Below are 12,573 nucleotides of genomic sequence, written 5' to 3' on the forward strand. Positions count from 1 at the left end.
TGCATGCATGGGTAAGATGGTTGACAGGAGCCGGCCAAGTAGAAGACTATCCCAGGCTACTGTGTTTGTTTTGATAGGGTTTTTATGGCTAGATGCCCTTCCTCTAACACCAACCACTCCACAGAGTGGACTAAGTGCTTTTTATGTGGCACTAGCACAGGCGAGGTAAGTTTTGGCATGATTTTTACAACTGGATGCCCTTTCAAATGCTAATCACTTTACAGTGTAGATTGGATGCTTTTGTGTGGCACCAGCACTGGTAGGGTCACCAGGTAACTTGCAAGATAAGGAATTTTGAGACAAGGGGCTTTGGAGGGGATCTTGTGTCAGCTGATGAAAGGTTAGAGAGCGACAGAGAAATAGAGAGGCAGAAACAGGAGGTACATGGTTATTTGACGAGAGAGAGGAGAAAGAGGGGAGAGGAAGAGAGTGAAAGAAAGGGGTACAAAAAATAGGACAGAAATAGATGTGATGGTAGAGTAAGGAAGAGAGAGATAAATTGTGGTAATAGTCAGAGCATGCCCTCAAGGTGTGGGGATCATAATATACATGGTCAGGTATTGCCAAGAAGGTGTGAGTAGGGTGTGGGGATTGCAGTGACTGGCGAAAACCTGGGTATAAAGATGGGGTGGGGGGGAAATCAGCAATAGAGTGAGCAGAGCAAGGAAAGGGAGTGGGAGACAATCATAGTTTATGAAGAGGAAACGTGAGGAAAAGAAAGATATAGTTGAAGAGAGATGTAGTTTGGTTTCTTGGGTAGGGTGTGTGAAAAGTTTATTGTTACATGTGGGTGGGACATAACACTTCTAGCACTCAGTTTTGCTGATGTGGTGGGTCTTCTCTAGAACCTCATAATCCAAACATTTCAGTCCATTGTCATTTCCTCCATGAGCCCTAACATTCTGAAATCAGTCCTCACCATTTTATGCCATATCTTCCTGGGTCTCCCTTTTCCACAGGTACCATCAACTTTCGGTGATAGGCATTTTTGTATACAGCTGTCTTTACTTATATGCATCACATGTCCAAACCAACACAGTCTCCTCTCCTGCATGCTACATTTAATCCCTTTAATGCCTAACTTTTTCACTCAACACAGTTAAATGAAACTTATTAGGGCAGTATTCTGCAGCTGGATGCCCCTCCTATTGTCAATCCTTGCTTTTCAAGTAAGATATCTTTTATTCCACTGGTCATTGCATGTTGAAACTACTGACATATTGTGTATAGGAAACATAAACACACATCATCACCACTCAAGTGATATCAATGTAAAGACACACAAACATGTAGTTAATGTGTATGCAAACACACACACATGTACTTATGTATGAATGCATGCATCTATATATTAATGTATGTATGTATATACAATACAACCTGGTATAATCTGGTATCTATCTCTCCACCCTGAATATTGAGGCCAGATTTACCTCATGTTTATATGCTTTCACCACTGGTTGCACCATCATCATCATCATTTAACGTCTGTTGTCCAAGCTGGCATGGGTTGGATGGTTTGACCAGTGCTGGTAAGCTGGAAGTCTGCACCAGACTCCAGTCTGATTTGGCATGGTTTTCTATTGCTAGATGCCCTTCCTAACATCAACCACTCTGAGAGTGTAATGGGTGCTTTTATGTGCCACCTGCATGGGTGCCATTTGTGAGACATCGCTATCTGCCATGACTGTAATTTTGCTTTAATAAGTCTTCTTGTCAAGCATGACATAATGCCAAAGGTCTCGGTCATTGCCTCTGTGAGGCCCAACTCTTGAAAGGAACTCAGTCACTGTGTCTCCCTGAGGCCCAATACTCGAAAGAAACTCAGCCACTTAACCTCTGTGAGGTCCAACACTTGAAATAAACTCAGCCACTTTGCCTCTGTGAGGCCCAATGCTTGAAAGGCGCTTGGCCACTTTGCCTTTGACTTTTGTGAACTACATCTATCAACATTATAACATAATTCTAAGCCTCCAGAAACAGCTGACCAATGTGTCATAGCTTAATTTTTGTGTCTTTGTACTCTGTATATGTTTGCTCTGTTGATATATATCTCTATATTTATACATGAATATTTTCAGAATTTTCTCTCTATTTAAATGCATACCTGTACGTATATTTTATATATTGAACCCAATTTTATATATCAAGCCATATCTGCTCATCTGGATCCCTCTTATAGCCACTCTTTACTCGGCAGACTTAGTCCTTGGTAAAGATTTTAGAGTGTAAGTTCAAATCATTTCAGCATAACTAGGTGTTTTCTATATTGAGCATCTCTGGATCTCATCTGTTGATTCTCTTTTCCTCTCTCTCTCTGTTTACACACACACACACACATAGATAAATAGATAGAGTGAAGACTAATCATAAACAGAAACTGAAGTCAAAGCACTCAAATGTGGAAAAGTTGCTGGAGAGGATGAAATTTAGTCTGAGATGTTAAAAGCCTTAAATAGAGAAAGAATTCTCTGGCTAGCTCATGTATGTCAGACCTCTGGAAAGACACCAAAGCAATGGCAATCCAGAGTGATAATCCTAATTTTTAAAAAGGGAGATAAGGGAGAGAGTTCTAAATACAGGAGAATCTTCTTGGTGGATGTTGGATTTCAGCAGTGGTGTATTGTCACCTCTCCATTTCATAATTCTTATGAACTGGATTGATATGTGTACCAGTTGAGGAAGTAGAATTACAATCATCAGTGGGTGTAGGATTGTTTGGCTGATATTCACAGATGCCATGGTGCTACTAGGGTAATCAAAAGGTGATCTCCAGCATGCACTGAATGGGTTCACTGCTGAGTGCTCCAGTGGACTCTACATGTTAGGGGAACATCAATGAGTTGTTATAATGTGGATCCTCACCCACTTGTGTGTTGTTGCTGGCACTATAATATTCTTGTCTCCACTATTATCTTGTGGTGGTATTCCACATCTTTGACTTGTATATTGTGCTATTGCTGATAGCTCTGCAAGACAACGTTGAAATGTCTATCTTGATGATAACTTGAACTTGTATATATCACGAAACTAGCACTGGCTCCAACTGAGAACTCACACAATGACTCTACTACTATTGACCTACTACAATGACTCACTGTCTGACTTTATAGTGGCTGCGTCATACCACTTTGTCACGTGGGAAGGAATGTACCATTTTCAATACATCTCTCTTTTTAGTATTTTTTCTTTGGGAAGCAAATAATTTTATTTTACTTTATTCACCCTTCCTCCCTTTTTAGGGTTTTTTTTCAACTTAATATTTTTTGTTTTTGGTGTCTATTTGTAGGAACTCTGTGTTCTTCTTTTTCTTCCACTTGTACGCATGGGTTCAACCACCTGTAATGGTTTTAGTACCTGGAATGTGTCATACAGCCATTCCATAGGTTCTTCCAATCTGTCTGGTTCATTTTCTATGAATCTCTTCTTCAATTGATTTCTGTGTCTTTATTCAATACCTTTTCTGCTCTTAATTCAATACATCATTTTTCCAACGTACTTTGTAATTTTGCCTTCTTCCCAGTACTGTTTTCCATTTTTATACAATCTCATGTATTCCTTATCACCAATTTTGAAAAATTTTGGATTGTCTTTTCTTTAATCGCCAGGCAACAGTTTATCAAAAACTGATTTTACCTTCCTCATGAACATCAGTTCATCTGGTAAGCTTCCTGCTAGGTGTATTAGGGTTCAGTGTCACCCTGTATACCCTTAGGAATTGTTGCAGAGTGACTTTGTTTGTGGCTTCCTTATTTGCTTTTCTCAAAGCTCTTTTCAAAGTTTCCATTTGATCTGGGATGGTAAGCCACTATCGTTTTATGTTCTACTGTGAACATTTCGCAGAATTTTCTAAATTCACTGGACACAAATTGTGTTCCATTATCAGATTCAATCACGTCTGGGATGCCAAATCTTGCAAATAATTCATGCAAAAAATTTATTACCGTTGTGGAGGTTGGCCTTTTGCACTTAACAATTTCCAGCCTTTTTGTAAAATAGTCAACTACTACTAAATAGTAATAATCATTTAATGGACCCGCAAAATCAATGTGTAGTCTTGTCCATAGACTTTTTACTTCTGGCCAAGGTTCCCATTTTTGAGTAGGTAATTTCACTGTCAGAGCACATCCTCAGCAGCCTTTTACTACGTTTTTGACTTCCTTTCCATCTTTGGCCAATACACATAACTGCGCATAAGTGCTTTCATCCTTGTGATGTCTGGATGTCCAGTATGGAATTCTTTCAACATTCTTTTATGTAGTGTCTCAGGTATTACTACCCTTTGGCCATACATCAGTATGCCATTCCATGTTGAATATATGTTTAGGTCTTGTTGTTTTTTCTTACCAAACCTTATTTTGTTTTCTTTCGCTGACCACAGAATTTCTTTTGTTTTATTAATGAACTTGTCTTTTGATGTGTGTTGCTTTATCTCCTCCAGGGTTATTGGTAACTCTCGTACAATGCTGCACGTTAAGTGTTTAATTTCCCCTTTGGTTCTTAAGGCTGCTATTACTGTGTCCTCAAATGGCTTGCTATTCTTGAATGAGTCTGGAGTTAGTTTATCCAGTTTAAATCTCTTGCACTCTCTGTTCACTCTACCCGCATATGTGATAAAGTCTTCATCATCGTTTTTCTCAGTGTTCAAACACTTCCAACATGTCTTGAACAAACTATTTATTTTTTCTTGATTTGGTCCAATTTTTCATCATCTTAGTTCTGCATTGCAATTTAATGAATCTTGTGTTCCCACAACAAAAACACTGCTTTTTTGAACAGACACTCTTTCTCAGGTGCCTACCACCGCATGCCATACATGGGTTTATCTCCTGATGTATATCATGTTTTTGTGAAACACTTTATTCATCTTTCTACTCTTCTACACTGGTTTTATCCATAAATAATTTCTGCATTGGATTTCTTGTGTCGTGCCTTACTTTTAATATCATATCAGACTCTTCTGACAGTTTCTGGAGAGTTATATCCTGGTTCATTTCCAGCTTTGTGAGAATTTTTGTTCTGACTTCTGCATCCTTTTTAGCAGTAAGTCCCTGAGCAAAAATCAGGCACTTGAATGAGTCTGGAGTTAGTTTATCCAGTTTAAATCTCTTGCACTCTCTGTTCACTCTACCCGCATATGTGATAAAGTCTTCATCATCGTTTTTCTCAGTGTTCAAACACTTCCAACATGTCTTGAACAACAAAGTTTTTTTCACTAAACATCCTACATAAAATATCAATTGTGTCAGTGAAATTTGTGTCAGAAACTTTTTTAGGCAATATAAACTTACAGTATTTCTCAGACTCTATTGTCACCAGTTTCCTCAGAATTAGACCAGTTTTCATTTCGTCTGTCCTGTCTTGGTATCCTTTTTGGAAAATTTGTTCAAATCTTCAGTAATATACCTCAAAAGTGATTCCTTCTTCTGGGTCATATTTAAATTCATTTACTGAATTTGCTACATAGTCTGGCGAAAACATATTTTCCGGTCTTGTTACCAATTTTTTTAGTTGTAGCATATATTGCTGTAACATTTGTCATTGTTCTTTGAGTTGTTGTTGCTATTTTTGTAACCCAACTAAACCCACCAACAAGTTTTCCACAATTTTACGGATTTTTCATAAAATACATACAACAAAAATGTTTGTTATTCATCTGTTGAGTTTTTAGTTTCTCTACATGAAAAATTTTTCAACGATGTCCACATGAATTGTTTATTTTCTTGTAGAAAAAAAATTTTTCAATGTTGTCCATGTGAATTGTTAATAGTCTTATTGCCACTGTTATAATGTGGATCGTCATCCACTTGTATGTTGTCAGCACTGTAATATTCTTGTTGCCACTATTATGCTGTGGTGGTATTCCATGTCTTATCATCTTTGACTCATCTATTGTGCTATCATTGATAGCTCCACAAGACAACAACTTTGAAATATCTGTCTTGACAGTAACTCAAACTCGTATATATCACATAACTGACTCCAACTGAGAACTCATATAATGAGTCTACTACTACTGACCTACTACAATGACAAACTGCCTGACTTTATAGTTGCTGGTCATACTATTTTGTCATGTGGGAAGGAGTTTACCATGAATGATGGGAAGTAGGAGGTATAACCAGATGCTAGATACAGTAATGCACCACTTCCAGTATCTGATCTTCAGAAGAGGCGAGGTTAGTAAAAAGAAAAGCCAAATTTACTATCTTCTATTTGGTTTCTGTGTTTATCCTCAACTATGGTCATTAATGTTGGGTAATAGCAGAAAATGTATGATTGTGAATATCAGCAACTGAAATGAGATTCCCCTGGAATATGTCTGGAGTAAAGTTACCCGACAAGGTGCATAGCTTGGAGATCAGGAAGTCTCTCCAGATTGAGCCACTACTTCTCTATGTTGAGAGGTCACAGCTCTGGTACTGCAGATCTATGATTAGAACATCACAGGAAAAAATCACAAAATAGATTCTTCAAGATGAGTCAGATGGTAGGAGACCTAGGCGTAGACTAAATTCGAGATGGTGGAATAATATCCATAATCTCAGTTGGTCACATTTGGGAATCTAGCAAGAATGTGCAACAACAATTGCTTCTGATAGGACCCTATGGAGGAGAAGCCTGAGGACTCTATCCCCATGACCCTCCCAGAAAATGGTAGGCTGAGATGGATGGATTTACACTATTTTGAATGATAATATGTATATATAATATGTATATATATATATAATATATATATATATATTGGCTCCCCATGCTGGTGGCATGTAAAAAGCACCCACTACACTCTTAGAGTGGTTGGCATTAGGAAGGGCATCCAGCTGTAGAAACATTGCCAGATCAGATTGGAGCCTGGTGCGGCCTCCTGGTTTGCCAGTCCCCAGTTAAACCGTCCAACCCATACCAGGATGGAAAACGGACGCTTAACAATGATGATGATGATGATGATGATATAGTGCAAGATAGACAGAGAATATTTAAAATCTATTGCATGTGTATGCATGTGCATATATGTTTGCATGTATGTGTATACGTGTGTGCATATATATGTATAGGCACACATATTATTTAGCAGAATTGGAGAGGAAATGCCAGGTATGGAATCAAAACCTGGTATCAAAGGGCCTTAAAGTTAACCTAGTAAAGACCAGAGTTATCAGTAAGAAAGAAGATAAAATTCTCTTTCCATTAGGTAAATGGCCCTGTTCAGTATGTAGGAAGGTTGTAAGAAATTCCATTCACTGCACCCAGTGTAAACTATGGACACATAAGAGGTGCAGTGGAGTCACTGGTAGATTAACAGATAAAGTCTTCTTCGTATGTGGCAGATGTGTAGGAACAATAAGCACTAAGGAGCACACGGGACTTAGATGGTCTCAAATGCCCAGGAGGCTCACTTGAGGTTGTAGATCGTTTCTGTTACCTAGGTGACCAAATTAGCAATGGTGGAGGATGTTCTGAAAGTATTGTTTCTAGAATAAGAATTGGGTGGAGGAAGTTCAGAGAGCTATTGCCTCTGTTGGCAACAAAAGGACTCTTTCTCAGAGTGAAAGGTAGACTATATGATGCTTGTGTACAAACAGTTATACTCCATGGTAGTGAAACATGGGCTCTGAATGCAGAAGACAAGTGTAGAGTGGAGGGAAATGAAGGTAGTATGCTCCATTGAATGTGCATGTATGAGAAAGTGCAAATGTATTGAGAGAAAAGTTGGGAATAAGAGAAATCAGGTGTAGCATGCAAGAGAGAAGACTAGGTTGGTTTGGACATGTGATGCATATGAATGAGGACAGCTGCATAAAGAAGTGCCAATCACTGAAAGTGGATGGTACCCGTGGAAGAGGGAAACCCAGGAAGACATGGGATGAAGTGGTAAGGATGTTAGGATGTTGGGCCTCATGGAGGAAATGACAATGGACGGAGATGTCTGGTGATATGAGGTTCTTGAGAAGACCTGTCAACATCAGCGAAACTGAGTTCTAGAAGCGCTGTGTCCCCCACCTACACTTAACAAGAAAACTTCACACACACTCTACCCCAACAAACCAAACTACATCTCTTCCTTACATTTCCACTTCATGCACTATGCTTACCTCCCACTTCCCAATCCTGTCCTCTTGGCCCTGTACCACTGTATCATTGCTATCTGCAAGCCCCCAAATTGTGTGTTCCACTCACATGTAACAAGAAAACTTTTCACACCCTACCCCAACAAACCAAACTACGTCTCTACATCTCTTCCTTATATTTCCTCCTTCATACACTATGCTTACCTCTCACTCCCCAATCCTGTCCTCACAGCCGTTTCTCTGTATCATTGCTATCTGGTAGCCTCACCACCACCACCACCACCACCACCAGTACTCTATATATATCCAGGTTTTCACCACTCCCCCTCTGCACTCTGAAATCACGCTTCTTTGGCAATATCCTGCCATTTATATTATGACCTTCAAACCTCAAGGGTATGCCCCTGGCACTTGCCAACATCTATATTTCTCTCTGCCTTTACTTGACCATCCCATTTATATTCTGATCCCCGTCCCTTGTGAGTATGTCCAGCACTTTGCCACCATCTCTATCCTGCTGTCTTCCATTCTCTCTCTTCTTCTCTTGCACTCTTCCAATGCCCCCTCCCAACTCAAAAGATTTTTGTCTTGCAAGTTACTTGGTGACCCTGACAGTGCCAGTGTCACTTAAAAAGCATCCAGTCCGCACTGTAAAGTGGTTGGCATTTGGAAGGGCATCCAGCTGTAAAAACCTTGCAAAATTGACCTCATTTGTGCTTGTGCCACATAAAAAAGCACTAAGTCCACTCAGCAGGGTGGTTGGTGTTAGGAAGGCCATCCAGTTGTAAAAATCCTACCAAAACAGTCACAGAAGTCTGCCTGGCCAGTACCTGTCAAATTGTTTCACCCAAGCCAGCATGGAAAGCAGATGTTAAATGATGATGATGATAATTATGATGTATTTACGTATTTAATATATTCATATCTCTATGTCTGAACTCTTATACTGTATTTATCCGGTGACTTATTCATGGATGTGCACATAACATCCGACTATCAACCTTTATTTTTAAAACTAAGGATAATAGCATTCTTATCTAGTAAGCCACTAACACCATGTAAAATAGTCAATAAAATTAAAGGATAAGAATTGCATCATTACCTTTGAAAATTTCAGACAATCTTTTTCATTTTCATCATTAATATCAAAGTCATACAAGGCCTTCACTTGGGGCACAGATGAATTAAAATTATTAACCACCTAAATGTTGTAGAAACAAAAAACATATATAAAATTACATAGTAAAATAAAATTTTTATATTATAAACAGAGCACATGGCAAAGAAATATTCTCTCAGCAAGCTATGTGATGCAATGTAACCATAATGAATTCAAGTAGTAGGTCTAGAAATAGGTTTCATCTCACCCTCTCAAAAGGGTGCTATCATGCGAAGTATAAATATAAAATAACACAATAAAATATATACAAAATATGATTTTAGAGAGTAATATATATTCTAATATGTTAAGAAATGATCATTTATTATGGAACATTCATTTCAGTAATATATCCTATCCATCCACTGCTCAAGTATACTAGAAATAGCAGCCAAGTCTCAAATTACACTCAGATGTATTTAAGAAAGAAATGATAGATGAGATAAAAGAATCCCAGATATACAAAAGGATCATGATCATGTTGAAAACATCTTTGATCAAGGGTATGCTCAATCAGGACTATCTAGAAGCTAAGTAGCAACACTATCACCAGAGAAAGACATGCTGGATAATTCAGTCTGGGAAACTACATTTGAATAACAGATGGATTGGTTACAGCTGGAACATTTATGACTGAAGTTCTGCTTGGTAAGGGCTTGTGTGGAGCAAAACAATAAAAACAACATGATACACAAGAAAGGAATTCTTAAAGGTAACTCAACTAACCTGGACGTAACTGGATGGAAAATAGCCTTCTTGACCATCAAGTTTCCCATGGTACCAATTTTGATCAACTTGGTGGCAAATTGTAATTATATCACCCTTTTTAAATGACAAGTCTCTGAAAAAAGAAAAGAAAACAAAAAAATTCAAAATTAAAAAAATCATTTAAATGATTGATAAATATGGTTAAGAATTTCATTTAGCCATCATGAGAACACTAACACGATCCCACTGGGCAGAAAATTGGTCATGCTTCTTCAACTAAAATTTTGGATGGACTGCAACTTCAGTTTGGCAGCCCGACTGATAGTGACATGCTAGAAATAAACTTCTTGGTACACAGCCATGCACACATATACACTTGTTCACACACATGATGATGGTGATGATAATTCTTTGTATAATCCAAACAATAAGAAGACAAAGAAATTCTTTAACACATTTTTAATGATTTGCTACAATTGTTTCTGTACCAACTCTACTTGCAATGCCAGTTTACACAAAAATTTGAAGTGAAAATTTATGTAATGTTTGCAGTTCTAGACATTAGAGCAGCACTTCATGAGACTTGCATCAAAGCTGTCACATTGTGTGTCTTCCAGATACTGATTTTTTGGTTTATATGAGGAGGAAACAGAAAGTAAATAAAAGTGTGGTTATGGGATGAGTAAGTAGAGTAGAGATCATGGCAGTCAGGGAATGAGGAGGAGGAAGAGATGAGGAAGAAGAAGCAACAGCTAATAACATTAAAAAATTAGGTAACGCCATATATAGCAAATGACTTTGTCTGGATTTAGGTTTTCATAGTGGTCGGTCAGTAAAACTATGTCACTGGCACCAAATTTCATTTGATGTGTGAAAATTTATTTGACAAGACATTCACCAGCAACAATGGAAAGTGAAAAAGCAATTCAACTGATAACTGACAATTGTTCAGGAATAAAAAAAATAATGAGGATACATGTGATGCTTGTGGTGGGGAAGTAATGTGGTAAGTGGTAGGATGATATAAATCACCTACTAGCTATCATACCTATTCTGTGACCTTAGAGTGTGTATGCAAGGGAAAAGAAATGCAAAAAATGAAAAAGAGGGGGAAAACTAATAGCAGTAGGTGTGCCCTAAAAAGTTAAAGCAGAGAGAATTCAGAGTTTAATTGAAAAGTGGTCAGGAGAATTATAAACTATGTTAGCTTGAACAAATATGGCTTAGGTGAATTGAAGATATATAAATGAATAGAGAAAATATATAGAAACCAAATATAGAAACTATGAATAAATAAATAAATAAGATGTATAGATTGAGAATTAATACTTAACAAGTAATACATAAATAACAGCTCTATGAAGGAGACTGAGATTAAAAGGGATTAGGGTTAATATATAGTGTATTTCATTTGTATTATCATATTTGGATTATAACTTACTCTTTGCCAAATCTACATTATGGTGAGACCATTGTGAAACCAAGATTTTCTACACTTGAAGAATTCCAGGATTGGTCTGGAACTCAACAGTGTTGATAGCCCAGTATTTGGGTTGAGTGCTTCTCTGGATATATCCTACCTTTATACCTTATAAGGACCTAAGATATAATTCTTTTTATTATTTTATAATTGGTTCTCGAAAAGAAACAGTCAATCCAGAAAGGATTTTCAATCCAATATTTACATCCTATTATTTATAGCTTCATAGGTACTTTGAGAACTAATTAAAAAGAAAGAAAAAGAAGAAGAATTATTGAAGAACTGCCACTCTAATGCTGAAGGCTGCTGCATATATTACATAAATTTTCACATGGAACTTTTGCATGAACTGACATGGATAACAAAGTTGGTAATAAAACAATTGTAACTGGTCATTAAAAATATGAAAAACACTTTCTTTTGACTACCATCATTTAGTGTCCATTTTGTACAGATTTGATGGAGCTGGAAAGCCAGAAGCCTGGACCAGGCTCCACTTGTCTGTTTTGGTATGGTTTCTACAGCTGGATGCTGTTCTTGCATGTTGTTTTTGGGTGGTTTAGCACAAGTGCTTTTTATGTGGTACCAGTACCTGCTAGGTCACCAAGTAGTTTGTAAGACAAGAATGCCTCAGCTGAAAGAGGGAGAGGAACCGAGAGAAATAGCTGTTGCCAGGGACAGGGATAGTTGTCTTATTATAGAGGAGATACTTGGCTACACCAGTAGGACAACAAAGTGGAAGGAGGAGAGAGAGAGAGAGAGAGAGAGAGAGAGAGAGGGAGGCTTACTCACAGCAAATGGGGGTGGGGGAGTATAAGTAGCACAGATGAAATAGGGTGTGAGGGGGAGATATTTAGAGATAGCAAATGCAGTTGAGAGGAACCGGAGGAGCCTGCAGTGGGTAGTGAGGTTTTGGGGGAAATGGGCTGTGGGTGAGTTTTGCTAGAGGACAGAATTGTGTGTGATGGGGAAGGGGTTGGGTGTTATGACTACAAAAGATACACCAACACCAATTTACATGCACACACACACACACATATATATATATAACTGCACACACACACACACATGCACAGAGATATGACTGTGCTATTAACAAGTGTTTTCTACTAGAGCCACAGGCTGAAAAATGATGTATGAATGAATTTGACAGCTGG

At 38.0% G+C, this 12,573-nt stretch overlaps 1 protein-coding gene across 3 annotated transcripts in view; it reads right to left on the reverse strand.

Annotated features, from left to right (window-relative positions):
* The window catches only part of LOC106880631 (E3 ubiquitin-protein ligase SH3RF3), a 95,788-nt gene that overhangs the window by 24,560 nt on the left and 58,655 nt on the right, over positions 1-12,573 (reverse strand). For all 3 annotated transcript variants that reach the window (XM_014930666.2, XM_014930664.2, XM_014930665.2), the window contains exons 4-5: positions 9,955-10,069; positions 9,172-9,270 (exon numbers count right to left, since the gene is read on the reverse strand). In XM_014930666.2, the coding sequence (XP_014786152.1) occupies positions 9,172-9,270; positions 9,955-10,069 (214 nt within the window). The remainder of the gene's footprint in view (positions 1-9,171; positions 9,271-9,954; positions 10,070-12,573) is intronic.

Source organism: Octopus bimaculoides, chromosome 16, assembly GCF_001194135.2.
Source record: "Octopus bimaculoides isolate UCB-OBI-ISO-001 chromosome 16, ASM119413v2, whole genome shotgun sequence".
NCBI classification, from domain to species: Eukaryota; Metazoa; Mollusca; class Cephalopoda; order Octopoda; family Octopodidae; genus Octopus; species Octopus bimaculoides.